This window comes from Mytilus trossulus, chromosome 5, assembly GCF_036588685.1.
Source record: "Mytilus trossulus isolate FHL-02 chromosome 5, PNRI_Mtr1.1.1.hap1, whole genome shotgun sequence".
Classification (NCBI taxonomy): Eukaryota; Metazoa; Mollusca; class Bivalvia; order Mytilida; family Mytilidae; genus Mytilus; species Mytilus trossulus.
Genome location: NC_086377.1, coordinates 42,894,662 through 42,920,580, shown reverse-complemented (window position 1 = coordinate 42,920,580; position 25,919 = coordinate 42,894,662). Strand labels below are relative to the sequence as shown.

Below are 25,919 nucleotides of genomic sequence, written 5' to 3'. Positions count from 1 at the left end.
AGTTTAAAGACTTTTGGCGAGGTAGTTTTTAATGAAGTTGAAGTCCATTCAACTTGAATCTTATTATACATGTTCCTTATGATATGATCTTTTTAATTTTGATGTCTAATTAGAGTTTTTTTTCTTTTTCACGGTCCACTGAACAAAGAAATTGATAATGCGGATAGGGCATCCTAAAGAAGGTATAAATCGTAAAAAAGTTTTTTTTTATCTGGAACTGGTGACTGTGTTACATTTAGGTCATTACCATGAAATATATATCTTAAATGTCATTCATCATCAAAACACAAGCCATTCATACACTAAAATCATATTATTATTAGTTATCCCTTTGGCACTTTTACCACATCTTCTTATATCTATTAAAACTTTCATCAGGTTTATTCCCGAATCTCCAAGATGGCTGTGCAGTAAAGGAAAGATGGCGGAGGCAAAAGCTTTACTTCAACATGCTGCAGTGGTAAATAAAACCAGCTTTGCAGACAAAATGTTAGATGAACTGACACCTGACAATAAAGAATCAGGACGAGTCTGGTTATTATTTTCAGACAAGACTCTAGCATGTAGGACAGTAGTGATATTTTTTAACTGGTAATTATACGCTCTGTAGGTTTATCATCATGTTTTTTTCTTTTTAATCTTCGGGATCTGGTTACCTGTCCGGAACACCTGAAATCGTACTAGTTTTGGTGAGGATTTTGATGTTAAGTCTTTCGTTCAACAGTTTTATTTTTGACAAATTAAACAAGTAAAATCAAGAATTGTCAATACTTGGTTTTTGGATGTTCTTTTGTTTTCGTTCTGGAAAACTATTGACCAAAATTAAAAATAGGGTTGAGATCAGTAGTAATGTTGTATTTCATATCTTAATGTCAAAAGTGTTAGAACTGGCAGTGTATAGCAGTAACACTGCATCTTTGTTTGTTGCCGTTAAATTTATTCAAAATGTTTGTGTCGGGACGAATCGGAGTATTGCACATTGTGGAGACACGTGTCTGCTAGTGCTGTTTACGATTGCTCGTTACCTTGATTTGAAATAATTTGTGCTTTTTCGTTGTATTGCCGCCTCGTTGTCATTTACCTCAAACCTATCTTTAATCATATATGCTATATTATTTACGCTTACGACATCACATTTAATTTGATTGTAAGTTATTATTCTCTTATACAGGATGGTAGTGTCTATGGTATTTTACGGTTTGTCACTAAATACTGGAATCTTGTACGGGGATTATTATATCAATTTTATGCTGAGTGTACTCGTAGAATATCCAGGTCAATTTTTACCATTGCTGATGATAGGAAGAATTGGTCGAAGAAGGAGTCATTTTATTTACATGGGTATTGGTGGGTTGGCTTGCCTCAGTACTATATTTACAGCAAACTATGCAGGAAAAGGTAATTGTTAAGTATCTCGAGGTGCATGACAGCTTTAATTTGGTCTGGTGGTTTTTTTTATTTCAGTATATTTAAATATGCTTGAGTCGTTTTTCTGTATTCCTTTTTTTCCATTATTATATATTATTTATATTATAGAACCATTCAAATTATTTCTATTTTTTTTTTTTTTTTGCCCAATTTTCTATTTCCGGCAGATGTCGGTCCTTTATTCTGTATTTATGCTCATTATCCTTTATTCTGTGAATCATATATGTGTCCATACTATCGAAACGTTAGTTTTTTTTCTGGTTAATTTGTGTTTAGTACTTAACATAGATGAAATCCATACGATAAATGTATTTCTTTTTTCTTTGAATTACTTCACTCTATATACAAGTGTAGAAATAAGGAAATGTAACGGGATCTCCAAGGAGTCACTACACATAATAATTAAGTACGGGTGAGCAAAACGTCTTCAACATTGAGCAAGACTCATACTGTATAGTTAGCTCTAAAACACCCCGGCATGACAGAATGTAAAAAAATGAAATCGGAAAACAATAAACGAAAAATAAACATGACAGACAGCAACGGGCACCAATGCCAATCACTATTTTAGCCTCATCACTTGGAACTTGTACATGACAGACTAAACATGTTCCTACTCTAGTCAGGGACATATACCATACAAATCTTAATGAGTTTGAAAGGGTTTGACTCGTCAGATCAACAGATAAAAAAAAAAGGAACAGAAAAAAAGACAATACCAATCTTAGAGTTCTCGTATTTAAAAGCCAATTTTAACCAATATATTAAGTTTGTTCAGAAGACTACATTATGAACCAGTTCACCTTTAGTGGATTTAGTATAAAAATACGTTGCTTTGTGTTTCTTTACAGATCTTCAGCCATTGACTACGACACTGGCCTTGCTTGGAAAATTATTTTCAACTGCAGGATTTGCTACTATCTACATTATCTCAGCAGAGGTGTTCCCTACCGTGATCCGTAATGCTGGCATGGGTTCAAGTTCCGTTTGGGCACGTGTTGGTGGAATGATTTCCCCATATATTGCAGATACTGTAAGTGTCTCTCTTCTTTTGCGCATGCTCAACGCTTTCACAATTCTATGAATTTTAAACGAAAAATTGTATCCTTTATACTTACATTTGAATGCTAAAGCACGTATTGTCTATGAGTTATGTTCAGCTTTCTGTTTTCTTGTGAAGTTATAATGAGATACACATGTAGTCATGAATGTTGAATTTTATATGGAAATAAAATATTATTTTGAAATGCCTCGCGATTTTTGTATGTAAACAAAATAAATGTATTCACATAAAACATACATTATTATGCAATGTGATGTTGTAAAACAAACATAGCTTTATATTTTTTAAATATTTTGCTTGTGGTATTGTAGGCAGATTTAGTTGGTGGTACGACAGGCAAAGCTGTTCCGTTAGTTATTTTTGGAGGTGCATGTATACTGGCTGCACTTTTAACACTCATATTACCTGAAACTTTAAATAGACAACTTCCAGAGACAATTGAAGACGGAAAGCACTTCTCAAGGTATGTACGAAAAATGTGATTAATTGATAAAAAATTTTCATTTACATTTCGTATTTCACAATCACTTGCAGGTTTTACAATAGATTTACCCCGAAGTATGCATTTGGAAGTGATGTTGTGATCAAGAAAAAATGCAGGAAGCTATTAAGAACAGAATAATCACAAACAATCAAACTCTTTTTCTAAAATTAATAAAAGTATCTTTGAATTTTCTTTTTAAAGATAAATACGTTTTTTCAATGAGGTAATTTATAAATGCATTTGAATATTTCAGGGACATAGATAAGAAGACGACAACGGAATCGAAGGAACAGACTCGACTTTGATAGAGATCGTGAATTCAGACTGAGAAAGGAGATTTGTAGTTTAACTTGAGTGTATAAACAATGTACATGTTCATGTTATTCAAATATGTTTTCGTCAAGATGTATTTTAATTCCACTTTAACTGATGAAACAAAACTCCCCACTCGCAATGTGACCTGCAGTGAGCCACAACGATCTACAAAGAAAACAAATATGTATTATAAAGTTAAATATCCTCCTTACAACAATGATCTTACTTGACAACACACACACAACCAATATACTTCTAGAGTCAACAGTTATCAACAACAGACAAGGGTTTATAAAACATAAGATGCAAATAAATTTAACACAAGCACGTTAACTTAATGTTCGTTGGTGAAACTTTTAATCTTTGGCCGAAAACCGTTATGTTTGGGCCAGTGGCAGTCGACTTTTGGGCTAAATTGTATGGGTTATATTTGTTTTCTATGACCAAGTAAACTACTGTAGCTATTAGTGTATATTTTCATTATTAAATTTTATATTCGGTATGTAAAAATACCGATTAACTATATAAAATTGAGAATGGAAATGGGGAATACGTCAAAGAGACAACAACTCAACCAAAGAACAGATAACAGCCGGAGGCCACCAATGGGTCTTCCACGCAGCGAGAAAATCACGCATCCGGAAGGTGGTACTCAGTTGTCCCCTAAATAAGACTGCGTACAAGTTCAGTAAAAATAGACGTCACACTAAACTCCAAAACATATACATGAACTAAAAGTTATAAAACATACAAGACAAACAAAGTCCAGAGGCTCATGACTTGGCCCGACAAGAGCAAAAATGCGGCGTGGTTTAATATGTTTTGTGATTTCTTAAATTCTCCCCCTGTACCTCTAGCAAATGTAGAATAAAGAAACACATAGCAATACACACAGTAAAACTCAGTTTTAAAAAAGTCCGAGTCCGATGTTAGAAAAGGTAACAAAAGAAACTACGCAAATGGACAATGATACATAAATTTACAAAGGACTACTAGCAGTTACAGACATTCCAGCTGTTTTGCAGATTCTTTAATTTCCGACAGAAGCTTTACACTTGGAAAAATGAAAACCGCACGTTATCAATGTTACAGGATGCGTCCCAAGCGCTTTTCTAGCTATACTTTCATTAGAAATGCTGAAAGGCCAACGATATGAAAACCGAGAATGTACAAGGACCAAAACAGTTGACGAGCTATATCACCAAAACAGCCAAATCTATCATAGGTTTACTTTGTTTCAAGAAGTTGTAACATAGTTTCTTCATAATTTCTAATTTGATGAACCGACATAACCATGGGAGGCAATAACTAACTAAAAAAATTCTGTTTGGACCTCCCTCAAAACGGGGTATAAAAATACAAGTATTGAACAACACTGCAATCTACACCAGAAACTAACTCGCGCAATACAAAGCATCAACCAATAAAAACAATGCATCTACGTCATTCGAACTTCTCTGCTTCTAGTCTCTTATATTGTATTTTAAATGAACTTAGCAGACTTTTTGAAGACTTTGTCTCATATTTTATACCCTTGTTATGGGGTATGCTTGTTTTGCATATGTAATTCCTTAAAACGGAAGATTTTTTTATTTTAATTGAAAAAAATAATATTTTTAATTTATTTTTAAACAAATTTTGGTTTCAATTGAATTTAGCTACCTTATGCAATGTAAATATCTCTTGAAATAAAAAAAATTTGCTGATTTTTAGCATATTTTCTCCATGAATTTAAGATTTCTCCGATCAATCCGTTGAAATTTCGAGTTAAAAATAAATCGAAATTTCGAGTTTAAAACAAGTCGAAATTTTGAGTTTAAAATACCTTGAAATTTCGAGTTTGAAATAAGTCGAAATTTCGAGTTTAAAAAAGTCGAAATTTTGAGTTTAAAGTTGAAATTTTGACTTTTTAAAAAGTCATAAATTCAAGTTCAAGTCAAAATTTCGGGATTTGAAAAGTCAAAATTTCAAGTTGTAGTCAAAATTTCGCGATTTGAAATGTCAAAATTTCGACTTTGAAAATGTTCACGGCCAATTTTATTTTTTTCTATGTCCCTAATACGCTTCCGTACTAATCAAATTTCCTTCTCCTCCCCATTGCCGTCATTTTAAATATACAGCTATAAAGATATACCGTTATAGATTCACCCTAAACAGGATACAGTTAGTGTAAACACATTTTATTAATTAAATTCAAGATAGATGGGGTGAAAAAAACACACACATTTTTGCATACAGAGTTTATATGCATCTTAAGCGATATACGATTTAAATGCACCTAACTAAATGTGCATTTCAAGATTTAATTATTCTTGCAAAACGTCACTGTGTACCTAGACGATGCATGGCATGTCGTAAAGAATGCTTTTAAATATTATTTTTTTTATTTAAATTTCTCACATTTTGTGACTTAGACATGCAATAATGAACACTATCTCTTCTTGACAGACGAATTGTTAAAATATTAGGAGATAAAAAATCTACGAACATCAATGGAAAAATGGTTCTAAAATGATACTCAGATTATTTTTTAATAAATGCAGACTATATACAAAATCTCAAAATTTTTGTTTGTAAACATTCCAATTTACTATTGTTTACATAAGATGTACTAATCATACACAATTTTTAAACTTGTGTAAATAAATGTTTTAGTTACCAAGATACCATGGAGTTTTTGTACATGGGGATTTCCCTTTGACGATTATGTAAATAATAACAAGCACTGTACGTGGGTCGTAATTTTAAATTCGATACATTTGTAGGTTCTTATCTTCGTGAAAAGTGTTAAGTATATAAATCTAACTACAAGGTTATAACAAAACATTTTAATATATCGACTTGCATCTAGAAATTGACAATGTGGGTCAGTTGAAAACAAAACTTTACGACAAATAATATTCAGCTTTTCAATTGTGAACTTTCCATTTCTAAGTAGCAATATTCCAGCAGCACCTGCATACGCGGTATACATTTCCCAATTGATACGATATTCCCGTGCTTGCTTTCCCTATCTTGATTTTCTTGATTTAGGGTTGCTGCTCACAAGAAAGCTATTAAGCCAAGAGTTCCAAATGGTGAAGTTAAAGTCATCCCTTCGTAAATTTTACGGACACCATCACGAGTTGGTTGACCGTTATGGAATAACCGTTTCACAAATGATATCGGATATGTTCCTTACGTAACTACAATACCCATCCCTTTCTTGAATGTGACCTACCGAATAAGACTATTTACCGGATTTGTTATCACATAAGCAACATGACAGGTGCCACGTGTGGAGCAGGATCTTCTTACCCTTCTGGAGCACCTGAGATCACCCCAAGTTTTTGGTGGGGTTCGTGTTGCTTATTCTTTAGTTTTCTATTTTGTATCAAAAGTGTACTATTGTTTGTCTGTTTGTCTTTTTGCATTTTTAGCCATGGTGTTATTTGTTTATTTTCGATTGACGAGTTTGACTGTTCCTCTGGTATCTTTCGTCCATCTTCTTTAATAAGAAAAATAAGAATAGAAATATTAAAAGTTGAATTAATTAAAAAAAACAATGATAACTTATAAGGAAAATGCACGTGATGAATTAACATCAAGATGATTCTTTTATTCAATATATGTATTACAGTGTAGACATGTACTATGCATTATACAATCTTCAAAATACATATTTAAAGTCGCAGCCGCCTAAAGTGTTTTCTACGGGCACGTTAGCCTACAATACGGGACAAACAAAAACACTTTATGTTTTGTGTTTTTGCTAGTTGTTTTATTACGAAACAAGAATGTGTCCATAGTAAACGGATGCCCCACTCGCACTATCATTTTATGTTCAGTTGACCGTTAAATTGGGATTCAAACTGTAATTTTGCATTGAAATTAGAAAGATCATATCAGAGGGAACATTTGTACTAAGTTTCAAGTTGATTGGACTTTCAACGTCTTCAAAAACTACCTTGACCAAAAGCTTTAACATGATGCGGGACAGACGGACGGACAGACAAACGAACGGACGAACGGACCCACAGACCGAAGAACATAATGCCCTCTACTATCGTAGGTGGGGCATAAAAAAAACGATACTTAGAAGAATTTATCGATTGTCATACATCAATAACATTAAACTCTAAGCGATACAAATAAAGGTAAACATTAAAAGAAAGGTAAACTAGAGGCTCTATGTACATATCAACAATGAACGCTCTCCAAGATTGAAGTGTAGAATACAATTCATGACACAAATTTCTTTTTGTGTTGATCTTGTACCGCTGATATTTTTTTTTTATGTTACAGCCGATTTCAATAAGTCTGTAGCTAGAGGTAATATCTTTAGTTAGCTTGATTGCTAACTTAACCATGAAGTCATTGTTAGGTAAGGTATTCTACCCTCCTTTTGAAGTACCCTAGTCCTACTGACAGATATACTGGTTATATATCAGACTAGTCTACTCTTAAAGGGGGATATTTTACCTAACCTAACAATGACTTCACGGTTCAGCTAGCAAGCAAGCTAACTAAAGATATTACTTTTGCCTACACACTCATCTTAATTGGCTGTAATAAATGCTCGATATTATCCCATAGGTCAGTTGGGCTCAAAACGCTCTTATAGTTGATGTGTTTACCTTAGTTTTAGTTTGTAACCTGAATTTGTTTTCTCTCAATCGATTTATGACTTTTGAACAGTGGTATACTACTGTTCCCCTTACTTTATATTAGTTTGAATGACTCCATACAGTAGACTAAATATTTAGGATTGCGAACCTCAGCAAAAAAAGGGAAAGCGAGATCTGCACTATTTGTTGTCTTTTTTTATATTGTAATGTAATTTTTAATTATATAATAATTGCTTTTTATATATTTAAAAACTTTTAAAGGCTGTTGGAAAATTGGAGCTTTCTACGCTTGTGAGGACAACAAGCATACATAACCAGTAATTCATTCCAATAGTCTATACAGATACGATATGTTTCTAATGGACATGCACGTATTTCTGCCACGGTTTGATAGTCCAACAGCAAGTGTGCCAACTCGTTGCTGGGTAGACCAGGAATGTACATTTTTTTCAGTACGCTCATACCCAAAAGTTTGTACACGTTAGGATCCTTGACCTCTGATACATGTACAAATGTATATCAGGGTCTAGATGCGGGGTCCTTTATTTCTATATTCTTCATTTTTTGTACCAGACAGAAGCTAGCGATCAATAGCTAGCGAACAATAAGCTAGCGAACAATAAGGCGTTATATGGAGAAACCAAAAATACAGAATAAGACAACAACGGCCGTTAAATAAAAAAATATTCAAAAAGGCAGAAAATCCGTTTAAGATAGTAATTTTAACTCAATTTTGAAATGGTTTTTATCCCATCATTTGATAAAACAATTCACATCTCTTTTTATGATAATATTCAGTACAACAGTAACTCTAGTAGGTCGGCCTATTCCAGGGCCTCTAGAAAAAAATAATGAGGGGTGTCACGGGGTATGACTATATAGGTCTTTTAGAAGAGAAACAGGTGCTTCTTTTGTGCTAGGTATAAAAGGACGCTTTTGTACATTTTTTTTCTATTCTTTACCATTGATACATTTTGCCCATTATTCTTCTTCCGTTATAGTCAAGCACCTCATCAGTCACCATAGTTTTGTCGGTTCATATTTCTCTATACTTTATATTATTTTCCCCCTTTATTTTCTATTGTGTGAAAATCTCATATTTTAACAAACAACGGGATTGAATGAATGAACGAATACTTTATTGTAAAAAGCATATATATATGCTATAGCAACGAAAAACATATTTACAACATGACAAATGATAAACAGCAGAGAATAATACATATGAATCATAACAAGAAAGCAAGTAACAATTGTGATTGTGACATGTAACTCCTTTTGTTTGTACGTTGTTCTCCCGTGCTACTCTTTCCGAATATGTTTTGTTTTTAAAATGCAACAATTTTGGATAAAAGGTGTGAACCTGCTCAGCATACCGTATTAGCTTAGACACTTATATTAATAAGTTTTATTTGGACCAGGATTTGGAATATAAATTTACCCTAGAGTAAAACAGTTTTCATTTCAGGCATTTAGGACTTTTAAATAACGGCTGTTTACATTCACTGTGACATCAATTCTCATAAATTTGCAAAAACGTTACACAAATAAAAGTAAATGATCAATTGAATTTGAAATTGTAGTCTTATCTTAATTTATTATTCAAAACACTTTTTGTTTCTTTGTATCTGTTTTTCCTAAGTAGACACGTTTTAACGTTTCCAGCTATAAAACTTATAACTTATGTTAGATAAATATAAATGTATATATCTTTCATGTATCTGTATCTTAGATGACCGCTTAAAGCTGGTGTTGATATTTACAATGCATATACCAATCACCAAGATACTTTATCCTCCAAACAGGAAGGTCAAATTAGTGTACCAGATTTGTTTTGATATTTCTTCATTAAGTTAAGTTCTGAAGATCACATCAGTAATTAATATGAAATTTGACGATATTTTAACACAAATTGGGTCTTTTGGACCTTACCAAAAGAGAAACTATGTTTTGTTAATGATTGGTTGGATTTTAACAGGACCTTTCATGGGACTTTCAGTGTTTATCAATGGAATTCCTGAACACAGGTAATAAAAAGTTAGTTTTACTCATTGTTGAAGGCTGTAATGTGACCAATAGCTGTTAATTTCTATATCGTTTTGTCACTTGTGAAGCGTTTTCTCCTAAGCAATCATATCTTCTTATTTTATTATAAGACATGTAACTTATTCGTTATTCTTATTAACTACTAATTATGAGATAAAAATAGATTGATATTTTCAAATTTAGATTCATTTGTTGGTCTTTATAATTGAAATAATAGCGTCGTTTGAAAGCTATAACTGTTTTGATCGATAGATTGGTATTCGCATGGTGTCCAGTTGCAAATATTTCAAGCTTAATCGATATTAAAAAAACTGCATGACTAAACATCAACCTGTCAACAGACAATTTTAAAAGAATGGTGACCTTCGGCTGTTGTCTGTTTTGTGGTCGGGTTGTTGTCTCTTTGACGCATTCCCCATTTCCATTCTCAATTTCGTCCTCTATCGTGGTCAGGTTTTAATTAATGTGAACCGTTAATGTCTGTCAACGGACCAAATCCGTCATGCTAAAAACTGAAGATACTTCATGCAACTTACCATGATATTTATGATTATTTCAAACTCTAAAAATATGTTTTCGTTACAAAAGTGTGTTCCCATTGATTTAATTGTAAATGCTTATGTCCGTTTCGAAGTTTCAGGGGTATATTTGGGCCTGATAAAATTTATAAACAGAAATCTTGACCAAATGTTTTAATATTCAAAGGCAAAATATAATTAATCAACACCATATAGACCATCATGTATCATGTTCTTAGTTTCTCAACTATATTATCAACAAACGTTTTGTATGCAGTTTTAAGCACGTTGTGATAAATATCAAAGCACACAGTTCGATTTTTATTGGTACCCTTTTTTGCCAAATTGCACAAAATAGGATTACTACTCTTATATGAATGAATATTGTCGTTTAGATGTTGCTCAAAATTCCACAGTTCTTTAATCTTTAAGGCTTTAGTGCAAAAATACTTGTAGTTCGTTCCGTCATTTATCTAATACATGTACGTACAATGTATGACTGTTTAAGGGGGTACCTAACACTACAGGGAGGTATAACTCTGTAAAGTCAGCTAAACGTTTTAATTACATTGTGTTGTAAAAGGAATATTAAGCTTCTCAATGATCAAAATTAGTGTTTGTCAAACTGCTATGTAACCAGTGTATTTTTTCTGACAAAACGGTTGGTTTAAAATTTTTGAAATTTTTACATTTTTGTTTAAGGGTCAAAGTAAATAATTTGACAAAATTTTATAAAAATTAAACGAGCAAAATTTATTTTAGTGAAAGTGTTGGGTACCACCTTAATCTTCCGTCATTCTTCCATTTCGGTCATTTTATAAGGCAATAGATGCATTTTCAAATGGTGAATATCAAATGAATGAAAAATTAGCATGAAAGAAAATGTAATTTAATGTTGCCTCGAAAATGAAAAAAATAGCCGACATTTTATTAGTCTTTCATCGTAAGAGTTTTTCGATAGTAAATTTTGACATAATATTTTGACAATTCAGTTTACAACATTGGTCGCCAAATGAAGCAAAAAAAGGAACTTTAGTGATAAAACTGACAAAATCAGATTTCTGTTGAAGACAGCCTCGAACTATGTCTTCCGTCAAACAATTGTATTCAATAATCTAAATATATTAAGGTCTTAGATGGTAGAATAAATGGGGGGGGGGGGGGGGCGATAGTGAGACTAATAGACACAAAAACAAAAGAAAAGACCAATATAGACAAAAATGTTAGAAAATAGAGAATGATGGGCAAAAAAACTAAAGAATAGAAAAACAATATAAAAAATAAAAATAAATTATAACAATATAAAGAAAGGCACGGACCCCCATCAAGACCATCATGTATTCTAACTGTACTTATTTTTTCACCTTTATTATCAACATGTATTCTGTTTGCAAGGTTAAGCACATTATGATTTATATCGATACATGTAGCTTTATCTTTATTGATATTTAAAAAAAAAATAGCCCATAATTTAATTTGGTGATAGATATTTCATAAAAAATAAATTGCACTTTGTCTAATTCCTGTTGCTCATGTGCTTGAAGTAAGTTCGCAATGTCCATTTCCGACGTGTCTACTAGAGTACTCGGAACGCCTCTGGTGCATACCAAACTTCAAGGAGTAAAAATGAATGTTCAGATACAATATTCAACTCATCGGAAAATTGAATATTTTGGCAAAGATATATCTACGTGAAATATATTATTCTACAAATATAACCCAGAAGAAAAGTATAGATTGTGTAATATTTCCCAATGTTTGAGGTATTTTATAGGTTTGATGAAATTCATCAAGTTACAAAAGAGTGCATTGCAGGCTGTTCATATACTAGTAGTAAACAATAGATTTTGAGAGAGAAAAAATTAAGACTTTAGCCACCTTAAACATCATACTTTATATGGCGTTTTTTAAGGTGTGTGGTTTTTTTTATTTAAGCGTCAATGATGAGCCTTTTTTTTTTAACATAACGCGTGTCTGGCTCACAAATGTAATTCTTGGTATCTATTGTGAGTGTATTTACTAGTACAAAAAAAGAGTTATTGAAATGCGGCATGATGACTTATGAAAGAGATATTACTTTGCATTACAATAAGTTTCTATATTTTTCAGATGTCAAATTCCAGGTCTAGAGAATGACACCTTTGAGATCCAAGGATCTGAACATCAACGACTCATCGATGCATATATTCCATTGTCAACACATGACAACAAACTTTATGAACAGTGTAACGTATATCAGATTGACCAATCACATACAGTATTTGATAATGACAGCCATCCAATCAATGCTACACAATCCAAATGTAGTGCATGGGTTTACAGTAAAAAGCTGTTTGATAACACATTTGTTACGAAAGTAAGATTTAATATTTGTACTTTTTTTTTATCTTTATACCAAAGAATGTCTCTATAATACCTAAAAAACACATTTCTTTCTATTTTTTCTGTTAGAGATTTATTGTTTTGTTTAATTAAATTTTTTTTGTCATGTTTTTTTTTTTTGAAATATTTTGATATTTTCATAGGTTGTTGAGGGGGTTATTTTTCTATCCTTTAAACCGAGGTTTTTAAATTAAGTGTTCGTGTTAAGTTACACTTCAACATGAATTTATGGAGATGAGTATTGATAATGTAAAATAAAATAACCAAAGTATAACAGTAAAGGCACCCAACAAACTTATACAACTAAATGCATCAAAGTTGGTCCAAAAAACAACCAGGAAACAAATGCACCACAAAATTATAAAATCTATATTAAATTAGTCATGGAGTTGCTTTTAAAAAAAAGTGATTGAAAATAATCGGTTATTCACACTTACCTCTTTCAGCATTAATTATTGCATTTTATATTTTCTCAAACGACAAATGAAAAATGCATTCAACTCAAATGTCCGCGATCTAATGTATTGCACGATATTTGTTGATGTGCTTATTCAAAAAAAGAAGATATGGTATGATTGTCAATAAGATGGTATGATTGCCACAAGAGACAAAAATGACACAAAAATTAACAACTATAGTTCATCGTACGGCCTTCATTAACGAGCAAAGCTCATACCGCATAGTCAGCTACATGTATAAAAGGCTCCGAAATAAAAACGTAAAATAATTCAAACGAGAAAACTAACGGTCTTGTTATATTAATATGTTTCTAGATTGTGTTGTTTAGTAATGTCCCTAGAAGCAATTTAACAAAACGGTATTCTTTTTATTTTAGGAAAATTTAGTATGTGATGATAAGTACAAAGTTTCCTTGTCAAAGACAATATTCTTCGGTGGTGTTCTGTTGGGATCTTTTATGTTCGGCGTGATTTCCGATACGTAAGTGTGTGAATATTTACTGTGTTAAAATTATTTTTGTATGAATGGATTTTAAACATGAATAATATATATTTTTTTCGCAATAAGATGATTTTCGTTTATATAAAAAAATCTTCAATAATCCTCACAAAGAATGAGATTTGTTTACATCTTTTAGTTAGAAAACAAGCACAATATCTGTATTTTTTTTTATCAAGAGAAAGATGTTAACAACTTTTGAAAAGTATTAAAAGTATTAAAATTAAAAGGGAGATAACTCTGTAAAAGCAGCTAAATGTTTCAATTACGTTGTGTTGTTAAGTGAATATTAAGCTTCCCAATGACCAAAATAAGTGTTTCTCAAACTCCTATATAACCAGTCTAATTTTTCTGATAAAACAGTTGGTTCAAATTTTTTTAAATTTTTATATTTTTGTCAAAGGGTCAAAATAAATACTTTGTCAAAATTTTATGCAAATTAAACGTGCCAAATTAATTTTAGTTAAGGTGTTGGGTACCAGTACAAATCTGTCGCAAATTATAAGATGAACGATCGAAAGAATAAAAATATATTTCTTTTACATTTTTTTGTCAGTATAGGAAGAAAGAAAGCCTTACTGATGGCATCGATTCTCATGTTTGCATCCGGAATGTCTCTATCCTTTTCTGTAAACTATACGATGTTTGTCATTCTTCGCTTTTGTACTGGTTTTTGTACTGTGGGGATGTTTATGACAGTGTATGTAATTGGTAGGTAACTCTTTTTATATTTTTATACAAGTCTTATTGTCACTTTCGTAATTAATTGGTTCCTTACCCCACCGAACGTTCCGGCAATTAGTATCTTATTTATTTAACAATAACGTTTTTGTTATTTTTACGTTCCAACGTAACTATAAACTCGGCCTTTTAAATACTATTAATCCGTATCCGTAAATCAAAAAACATAAAATGAGAGACAGCCATACACGTAGAAAGAAAAAAAATCAATAAAATCAATCTATCAGTGATGTTAAGTAAGAGTTGGCAATTGTGCTTAACGATTTTCAAACATACGAGCATTTTTTTTAACATATTATTGGAGTGTCCAATAACCTTCTGATCTTGAATGTACGAGGAAAACAAACAAAAATGACAAAACTGGACATAAATGGTGATCGTCCTTAATTTTGTTCTATATACTTTATTTTACCAAATTTACAAAATTAACATACCTCTCTTAAAAATTATATATTTTATATTTGTTTTTGTACCAGGAATGGAATGGGTTGGACCATCAAGAAGAACATTTGTTGGCCTAGTGATAGCATTAATTGGGCCAGTTGGAAGTCTATTTTATATCTTGATATCGTACTACGTCAGACAGTGGAACTGGATAATTATTGCTTTAACAATACCTATTGGTCTTTTCCTTGCTATCTGGTGGTATATAGACTTATCCTATTATATGAATACTAGAACGAACCAGCAATATTTCGGGTCTCTGACAGAATTACATAAGGAAGTTTATTAAAGCCTCGGTCACACCTTACTGGATAGCTCGAACGGACGACTAACGGACGAAAAAAAAGTTATCCGTTGACAAAATTTTTATCCGTTGGGAGTCCGTTGGTGTACTAACGGACATGTAACGAATGCCTAACGAACACAACGGACATTGAACGTACGTGAAACGGATACGTACCGGACAGAACGGACGTCGAACGTACATCCAACGGACGAGTACTGGATAAAACAGACACCTAACGGAAGCGTAACGGATAAAACGGATGAACAAAATACTCTGATAATTAAAGGTAATAAACCATCTAAAAATTAAAGGCAATAAACCATGCGAAATTTCAATTGGCATTTGTCCGTTTTACATCCGGTAGGCATCCGTTTTATCCGTTATCCTTCCGTTAATGTCCGTTTCACATCCGTTTTATCCGTTAGGCGTCCGTCAGGGGTCCGGTAGACCTTCGTTGGTGAATTGGTCTACCGGATCTCCAACGAATGCATAACGGACACGTAACGGATACAAAACGGACGAGTACCGTACAAAACTGACGCCTAACAAACGTTGAACATGCTCAAAATTTTCCACCGGACAGAACGAACGTCAACGGATAAAACGGACGCTTAACGGACATGCAACGGATATGGACGGACGTCTAACGGACATGAACGGATTGAAAACGTCTAACGGACATGAACGGATTGAAAAAAAGTTAGGCGTCCGTTCGAGCTATCCAGTAAGGTGTGACCGAGGCTTTAAGCTTGGATTTTTAGTATTTTTATTATCATCTTTTTAAGTCACGCAGTGCATTATATGAAAAATTGCTGGCTATACATTCTGTCTTTACTCGGCATTGATTGTCTGTTTGGTCTTCAAATGTCAAACTCTTTAATACCGTGTGCAGTAAAGTTAATAAAGCTGTTTTGTGTTCATAATCATCGTAAATATCAGCAGTGATCTGTATACAGACTCTATACATGTAAGATATAAAACTGCTTGTTTATTGAATTCACACTAAACACAAATAGGATGCCCCTATTTGGGGTCATTGACAACTGTTCTAAAAATGAATTTAGCCGCAGACATAACTTTTGTATAGTTTTTCAATTAGAGTTATCACCATTCTATATTTTTACTTTCTTTTTTTGAGAAAATAAAACTTGATTTAAATTATAAAGTAGTCACACTGCAATATACTGATCTTCCATACGATAAATTAAATATTATTATGTTTTCACTGTTTTATGCCCGTCAAGGGGCATTGTGTATTTTAGTATATTCGTCCACTTTTCCGTCCGTATGTTCCGCTTCAAGGTTAACGTTTTTGGTCAGTGTAGTTTTTGATGAAGTTGTAGTCCAATCAACTTGAAACTTATTACACATGTTCCAGATGTTCATTATGATGTGATCTTTTTTATTTTGATGCCAAATCAGAGTTTTTATCCCCAAGGTCACGGTCCACTGAACACAGAAAATGAAAGTGCGAATGGGGCATTGATGTCCTATATGCATATGGGCACATTCTTGTTTAAGTATATAAACGAAGAAATATATATTAGGTTCGTACCAGAATCACCCAGATGGTTGAGTGGAAAAGGCAGAAAAAAGGAGGCAGCCGCTCTACTTAAACATGCTGCTTACATCAACAAAACAGAATTCTCAGAAAAAGTTATGGAAGAATTAGCACCAGAAAAGAAAGAAGCGGGAAAAGTGTGGCTATTGTTTTCAGACAGAACTTTGGGTTGTCGTACTGTTGTGATATTTTATAATTGGTAAGATTTGTGCAATTGTATACTTGTAAAAAGTTGTTAATTCACTTAATGTATTGATAATTGTTTCTGAATTATAATATATTGTTCTTTACTCGCTTGATTTGTCAAAATTAGAAGATCTAGTATGATTGCCGATAAGATAACTCTCCACCATGCATGCAGAGACAAAATGTCATGTTTTCGGCGCTGAGCCCTTCTACACCATGGGCCAGTGGTGTAACAGCACAACATTAGAACACATTATAAAAATCAAATTTGAACATCAGTTTTATGGTATACATTTTCCTATGTTTTCGGCGCTGAACCCTTCCACACCATGGGCCAGTGGTGTAACAGCACAACATTAGAAAACATTATAAAACTCAATTTTGAACTCCTAGTTTTATGGTATACATTTTCCTATATATCTATTGAAATTTCCTATATTTTATACTCTTGCATCATTCAATATGACTAGAATGTGAAATCAAATATGCCAGTCACGGACATGGTCAAGTGTTACATGTATTATGCAAGTATCTTTAATGATTACATAATAATGAATATGATTTAAAATAAATTTAACATTTTATTCTCTTTTGTTTCCAGGATGGTAGCCAGTATGGTGTTTTATGGTTTGTCACTGAACACAGGAATGTTGTATGGAGATTACTACATTAATTTTCTCCTTAGTGTTCTTATGGAGTTCCCAGGACATGCTTTACCTATTTTTATGATCGACAGAATAGGACGGAAAAAGAGTCACATCATTTACATGACTATTGGAGGGTTATCCTGTCTGAGCACAATATTCACTGTTAATTATGGCGGGAAAGGTAAGGCTAGTTATCTCCCTTGCAACATATGACCATGGGAAACTAAGTCACCTTTGAAATCAGGAATAAAGAGAACAGAGAACCAGTATAGATCGATATTAATAAGAATAAACCTCACCTCAAACCTTATTTTTTTAACCTGAATATCCTTTTTTTAAATAAGAATTTAATTTTTCTATATATATCTGCGTTGTTTTTAATCCAACATGCATAAATTATATTATTTTAATTTTAGTTTCTTGTGTACAATTTGGAAATTAGTATGGCGTTCATTATCACTGAACTAGGATACATTTGTTTAGGGGCCAGCTGAAGGACACCTCCGGGTGCGGGAATTTCTCGTGACATTGAAGACCTGTTGGTGACCTTCCGCTGTTGTTTTTTCTATGGTCGGGTTGTTGTCTCTTTGATACATTCCCCATTTCCATTCTCAATTTTATACTTTTACCTTCAAAATACCAATTGATTTGTGTTCCTTGTTATTAAATACACAAAGATGAAGTGCAGTAAACAATAATTCTAATTGCGCGAATACTTTTTTTCATTAGGAAAATGTTTATCACCAAGAGAAGGCGCTACAGATTTATTAACATAACGGAAGACTTTTCAAATGAGATCATATGTTCTTTGTCTGCATTTACGAAAACATCGTGTCGATTTCATAATAAATATCTAAATTGAATCAAAGAGATTTTTTTCTTTGACACAATTCGATTCATTTCAGTAAATTAGACTGAATACATTCAAACGCTAACTTCTCACCTATAAAACACCATATTCAAATGGTGGTTTTTTTTGTTAACTTGCCAGTGCAGTTTTTTCCTGCATAGTTTATTTTAATTTCCAGATCTGCAACCATTGACAACAGCATTAGCTATGATAGGCAAGCTGTTTTCAACTGCTGCTTTTGCAACAATATACGTCATATCTGCTGAAGTATTTCCAACAGCCATACGTAACGCAGGGATGGGATCAAGCTCGTGCTGGGCACGTGTGGGTGGAATGATTTCGCCCTTCATAGCCGATACTGTATGTATTTTATACGACCATTAACGAAACAGTCACAATACATATTTAGCCCATACAGAGAAGATATTTGTTGCTTATGAAATGTACCGATTCCAAGAATAACATAAAAAGGAATGTCGTAAATAGTTGCATGTCACTGAAATTAACAAATAAATGTCACCATAGGCTTCAACAATGAGTAAAATCAATACCGCATAGTCAGCTATAGAAGGCCCAACAATGACAAATGTAAAACAATTCAAACAAAACAATACATGTCTCTTTCAACCTAAAACAAGATTATTACAAAGTCGCAGCAAAAAAGGACACAAAATAACAAAAAGTAATTTAAAACAGCGGAAACATTATGCTATGCTTAACTTACAATACTACAGTTTCGGAGAATGCTGAGTTAGTTGTTTGAAATTAAACACTTAATGGGAGGCCTCGTCTCCACGGGAAGAGGGACAACCTCTATGTGCCCGTCGTGTTGCTAATTGAACGTTTTTATCCGTTCACATTTACCCAGAAACTGCAAATCAAAGTTTTATGAAATCTTGTAGCAAAGTCCATGTGAAAACGATTTAATATATGATAGGCGTCACATGAATCGCTCATCAATGCCAATTTACCGAATACTCGGTTTCAAAAATACTTTAAAATGAACTTTTCAACTTCAGGCTGATTTAGTAGGGGGCACTACTGGAACGGCCGTACCATTGGTTATATTTGGAGGGGCCTGTTTAATTGCTGCAGTATTGACGTTACTTCTTCCGGAAACACTGAATCAACATCTGCCTGAAAGTATAGAAGATGGAAAGAATTTTGGAAAGTAAGTTTAGTCAACTACGATATTAATCAAATGTTATTATTCATTGTTATGCACCGCCGCTACAGAGGGGCGTTTAATGTTACCAGTGTCTGTCTGTACGTTCATGTACGTCCGTATATTTATCTCTATAAAATTAGTTTTCATACAATTCATACTATATAAGGCACTTCTTCATTATACGATAAATATGTTACTGACCCAAGACATTGTTGGTACATTGCATAACCGATAGCAACTGATTAAATTGAAACTTGAATACAAGTGGTACGTGCCTAATGGATAAACTACATGTATGATCGTTTATGCAAACACAGTAACTTACTGGAATTCACTGTACACGTGACTCTTTTGTTACCTTTTTTCCTTTATAGTAATTGTCACTTTGATCTGTAGGTAGCATGCCCCTCTTTTGAGTGGGAGGTCGTAGGTATATGATCATCGGCAGAACGTTATTTAAAAAATGTCATTTGTCGCTTCAAATGTATTATCATGCGGCATTAAATAGTTATTTACACACTTAAATACAGCTCAACTTGTCGAACTAGTACAACGTAGGTTTCATATTAATTCATCATCTTAATGTTTTCGGTCCTGATATGGATGATATATTTGCCACTGTTCGTTAAGAAGTACTGCATGTATCCATGAGGGTTTTGATGGGGTTAAATGATCAGAGAATAATGCCCTTAAAAAATGAAGATTAGAGAATAATGGGCAAATAAAATAAAGATTAGAGAAATGCGTGGTCTAAAAATATAATGAATATTGAATGATTAATAAAAGAAAACATTAAAAATTTACTGTTTACAGAATTTTCCCTTCTTAAAATCTAAAGAAAATTATCCAAATTATCATTGTAAAAATATGATAAAAGTGAAAACAAACTTGGTAAACCTTTTTTGGTTTCGTGATAACAGACTATAAGATCCAGCCAATGTGAACTGGTTAACGACACTTCTACTCTGACTTTTAATTCAGTGGCGGATCCAAGACTTCGTGAACATGGTGAACTTTGCCATTTCCCGTCACGGTACTACTATTTGATGTTTATACGACATTTCTTGACTTATAAAGATATATTTCGCTTGAATTTACTGATCATCAAAGTCATGTGAGTCGATATGGTGGAGTTGACCTGCAGTGCGTCGAATAAAACGTCTCTCAGTCATTTTAAAATTCAAATTACAGTAACACATTGCGTAGGATGAGGATGACAATCATGACACCTTCAAAGCAACACAGGATTTAGCAAGAATTAACATATTGACTTCTATTTCACTATTCTACCAAACAGAAAGTAATGCTCTATAGACTATTACACTCTCATGAAAAAAAAGTTCCACAGCAATAGTATCTAACTACGGAAACATGTTTAACCCCAAACGCCTCAGCCTATTTTAAAACAATATAGCTGAATAATGATCCCCAGTCAGTATAAGCCCTACATAGATTTAAAGTCGTTATTACGACCCATTTGATTTGAGGAGACAGTCTTAGATATTTGAGAGAAAAAAAATTAACTCTGATTTTTGCCTTAAACAAAAATTCTAGACGCAAAACAAAAATCTTGTCCACTTTTTTGCTATCAGAAACGAAAATTCCCAACAGAATTATTTAGCATTAAATGAGCATGATGAATAAAAGCGGACATATTTTTTTGTGGCAGGGGTTTTCATGTCTGACCGGAATGTCTGTTTCGCCGAACTGATATATATAGAATACTTTTTTCAAGACCAGATTGCAACCTGCTTGCTGGATGTGGCCTGTATGTCTTCATTTGTCGGCTGGCTTTCATAAATTCGTTGTCATTTCAGACTCATTCTTAGCCTTTGATTTATTTGGAACCCTTTACTTCCCTTAATGTTGTTGGGTGAAACATATCAACCAAACATTTGGATAAAAATTGCTTGTTTGTCTTTTTTAACACGTGTCGGTCGTATTTCAAATTCAATCGAATAGCCCAGCGTATATCTTGTTAACAACAAGAATTACATGTATGTGAGGTTATTCTAACTTAACTTACAACAAACGTGCGAAAATTTCCATGCCTATGTTTTACTGACAAATCACACATTAAATGTATCAGTATATAGCTCTTGGATCCAAACTATCATTTAATGATAGAAATTAATAGGGAGATACAGCATCTAAAATGTCCAACCCTTACACCTTACCAGCAACTAAAAATATGCATGCCCCACGCCAGGAACCGTTTAAAAAGTGCATATTTCACTTATTTTATGTTTTTAGTCCTAAAAAGGGGCCAAAATAAAATTTCGCCTCGCTCCGCTTGCCTATCTTTACAAACTACGGCCCCTCTTTTAAAAAAACCTGAATCCGCCCGGTTTATAGCTGACTATGCGGTTGGCTTTTGCTCATTGTTGAATGCCGTACAGTGACCTATAGTTGTTAATTTCTGTGTCATTTGGTGTTTTGAAGAGTTGTCTCATTGGCAATTACACCACATCTTCTTATATGTAGTCAAAATCACTGGAAAGAACTGATGAGAACTTGGACTTGTTACTTCAAGGAACTAGCACTTTAATCATGCAGAACAATACACATCAGCACGTCATTGTTGAGAAACAAATGAAAGCCTTGCTGTTGTTTGGAAATCATCGTTCTCAATCATTTAAAAGAATGTTTTTTACTTCTTTTTTTTAAAGATTAAAGAAAACTGGGGAAAAAAATTAGAGAATACTGCGTAAAAAATCACTTTTAAAGAATAGTCTTATTTTTTGAAGATTAGAGAAAAAGGGGGTGAAAATTAAATGTTTACAGAATAACAGACCCCCCCCCCCCCCCATTCAGACCCTCATCCATACATTAAACTAAATATAGGGCGTACTATGAAGATGTGCATATCGACAGGAAATTATGATTCAGTTTTTTTTTTCTAGGAGTTACGCCCCTTTGAACTTATTTGTCTCAATTTACTACTGCAACAGTTTGTAATCAAAACTCCTCTGAAACCACACAACAGAATTTCATGAGACCTTTTAGATAATAAGGACATACTATGTAGATGTGCATTTCGACAGGAAATTATGATTCAATTTTTTTATTAGAGTTATTTTATTTGTCCAATGACAATGTGGGGGCGTGGGGTATGTGAGCGCACTCACTAAGGTTCTTTAATTTTCATTTTTATTTTAGAAAATCTAATAAGAAGATTCCGGAGGAATTTACAGTTAAGAATGGCACTACCTCAATGACAAAGTTTTAACCAGTATATGCCTGAAATTAGATAGTAGTGAAATGTACAGATTGTAGGATACAATTGAACTAATTTATGGAGTAAAAATTTCAATGTTTTATATTGTAAAGAACGCTCATTTGTTTCGTTGTTAATTTGTTATATATTTTTAACCTACATGTATATATCACTATAAAAAAAACTGAATTAACCAAGTATATATTTGTTGTGTGTTTTGCTTGAATAAAAAAATATCAATTTGTTTCTGTTTATAATTGATAGTAGGATGCAACTTCATAAACACTAATCGATTCCAATCTAATATGCAGATTTATCGTTCCTTTCTATCTCCCACGCAGAGTTATCGGTTCATGCTCAATTAAGAGATAGCGCGGACCGATAACTCTACATAGGAGAATGTAATCGATTCCGTTACCTCATAGTGTAGTATGCGAATCGGACCTGGAACTGCCGAAAATACATGGTTTTTTTTAATACTAATTCAAATAGATATAGGAAGATGTGGTGCGAGTGCCAATGGGACAACTCTCCATCAAAATAACAATTTAAAAAAGTAAACCATTATAGGTCAATGTACGGCCTTCAACAAGGAACATTGGCTCACATCGAACAGCAAGCTCTAAAGGGCCCCAAAATTACTAGTGTAAAACCATTCAAACGGGAAAACCAACGGTCTAATCTATATAAAAAAAAAACGAGAAACGAAAAACACGTATAAATTACATAAACAAAGAACGACAAATGTTTCATGAGACTATGAATTTTTAGTAACAAAATAGACAAAAGTAGTGCATTATCCGGCTGCCATATAGACAACACGTACAAATCAATAAACAAGCTTTGGAGTGAAACAAGTGGAAAAGTGAAAATATCTTGATGTACCAAAACCACCTTTCAAATTTAAATTTAGAACTATTTAAATAGTATTTAACAAAAAAAACCTTCAATTTATACATTTCATTCGTCGATCAGGAGCGTTTTCTGGAATTACATTCAACAAGAACGCTTAAAATTAAACATTAAAAAATATATTTATAAATAACTGGGTCTTTTTTTTTAAATTGATTGATTGATTAGTTGTTTGCTAAGGGTCCAGTGACAAAAAGTTCATGCATCTTTCAGTAAAAACAAAGTTTTAGAAAGCGGACCAAAAGAAAATAAGGCGAGAATGTTACTATTATATATAGCTGAATTAAGAAGGTACATGTGTATCACGTTGGATAGGGACAATAGTTATGTCAAGCAACAGGCATCTTAAGAATCTTCAAACATGTGGTGATTTGGCTCTTCAACGTACTCTCCTTTCGGATAATCGTCAATTATATAATTTAAACAAGCACATTGAACATGAATCATTCCAACTATACAAACTATACTAGCACATTAGTATGGACGACTGGCGAGACTCTCGTGGTGAGTGTTGTTTCAACAGGCTTGCAAATAAATATTATGAATGCAATTGAACTTAACAACTTCCAATTTTACCAGACGTTCTCTCTGAATTTTCCTGTTACTAAATGAAACAAAAGTTTTAGCTCAATATTTCTAAAAAGACTTTGTCTTAATCATTTTCTTCGTAAAATTGAAGACCTGTTGGTGACCTTCTCTTGTTGTTTTTTCTATGGTCGGGTTGTTGTCTCTTTGATACATTCCCCATTTCAATTCTCAATTTTATTTAAAACATATCTTCTCAAATTTCATTTCAAAATTCTATTTCATAGATTATTTGGATATTTTGATTTTTTTCGTGGTTTGTAGCTCAAAAAAGTACACGATGACCCATACTTTTTATCTTTAATATTGTTCACAAAAGTCAGCAAGCAATTGTATTAAGATATAAGGTTACGCTCGCGTTCAGTACCTGCATTCGTTAGTAAATCTGCTATTTATCGCATGTTTTCAACCTACTTACTAGTATACACGTTAGTATGCTGTTGTTTCTAAATGAAGTGATTTTTTTGAATTTGTTTCTCTTATTTGTAATTCCATGTACGTTTAAATTATCTATAGGTCAAGAGTAAAATAAGGAAATTTTTATACACAATAAAACTGGTTTGTTGACGTATATTTGTTTGATTGACGTTTGCTATACTGTTAACTGATGAAACTCATCATTGATACCAGGATTGAAATTTTATATTTACGCCAGACACGCGTTTCGTCTACAAGAGACTCATCATGCAGTGACACTCGAATCAAAAAGTGTTAAATAGGCCAAAATAAAGTACGAAGTTGAAGAGCATTGAGAATCAAAAATTCTCAAAAGTTTTGCCAAATACAAGCTGGGATAATCCTGAGGTAGAAAAGTCTTAGTATTTCCAAAATGCAAAGTTTTGTTAACAGATAATTTATAATTATGAACATATCAATGATAACTCAAGTCAGCACATAAGCGCTGACTACTGGGCTGGTGATACCCTCAGAGAAATAGATCCCCACCTGCAATGGCATCGACATTTCATATATGAATTATAGCCTTGATACACATGTAGTTTCGAAGTTGCATTTGCACAAAAAAGATTGAACAATTTTTATCTGTAATACATTAGAGTGGCATTATATTAAATTTGCAATGGACATCGTATAGAATATAACTAGCATTTACATTAAATATCAGTTGTATAAGACTTGGTGTACAATTGCAACCTTTACGATCATTTTTAACATTTATTTCTAAAACAATTTTCCCCTCTTCTCCTATACTTCTTGCCAATGCTGAATAAACAAACGCAAAGCAATACGCACAGTAAAACTGATGTGCTCTTATTGGTCATGATAGTGCAACAACAAATCTATTGGCATGGACTGAACTACTAGTAATCAGATACAAATTTGAGGAAAAAAACCCAAATAATTCGGATCAGATTTTGTGTACGTCCTGTTAAAATTGAAGTGTCATATTTGTTATACAAAGATATCATCCAATATATCTCCTATTTATATCACAAAATGTCATTGTTTGTCATAAAATGAAATTGACAATAGTATTAGGTCAATGTAACACATGTGATTATGA

The 25,919-nt window shown here is 32.9% G+C and overlaps 1 protein-coding gene across 1 annotated transcript in view; it reads left to right on the top strand.

Moving 5' to 3' along the window:
- Positions 1 to 22,980, top strand: part of LOC134717965 (uncharacterized) — a 28,379-nt gene extending 5,399 nt beyond the window's left edge. The window contains exons 6-20 of the mRNA XM_063580466.1: positions 379 to 591; positions 1,172 to 1,398; positions 2,280 to 2,461; positions 2,803 to 2,954; positions 9,067 to 9,143; positions 9,756 to 9,924; positions 12,571 to 12,817; positions 13,679 to 13,782; positions 14,357 to 14,511; positions 15,018 to 15,186; positions 16,819 to 17,031; positions 17,620 to 17,846; positions 18,694 to 18,875; positions 19,535 to 19,686; positions 22,843 to 22,980. Of these exons, the coding sequence (XP_063436536.1) occupies positions 379 to 591; positions 1,172 to 1,398; positions 2,280 to 2,461; positions 2,803 to 2,954; positions 9,067 to 9,143; positions 9,756 to 9,924; positions 12,571 to 12,817; positions 13,679 to 13,782; positions 14,357 to 14,511; positions 15,018 to 15,186; positions 16,819 to 17,031; positions 17,620 to 17,846; positions 18,694 to 18,875; positions 19,535 to 19,686; positions 22,843 to 22,912 (2,539 nt within the window). The 3' untranslated portion in view covers positions 22,913 to 22,980. The remainder of the gene's footprint in view (positions 1 to 378; positions 592 to 1,171; positions 1,399 to 2,279; positions 2,462 to 2,802; positions 2,955 to 9,066; positions 9,144 to 9,755; positions 9,925 to 12,570; positions 12,818 to 13,678; positions 13,783 to 14,356; positions 14,512 to 15,017; positions 15,187 to 16,818; positions 17,032 to 17,619; positions 17,847 to 18,693; positions 18,876 to 19,534; positions 19,687 to 22,842) is intronic.
- The last annotated feature ends 2,939 nt before the right edge of the window (positions 22,981 to 25,919 follow it).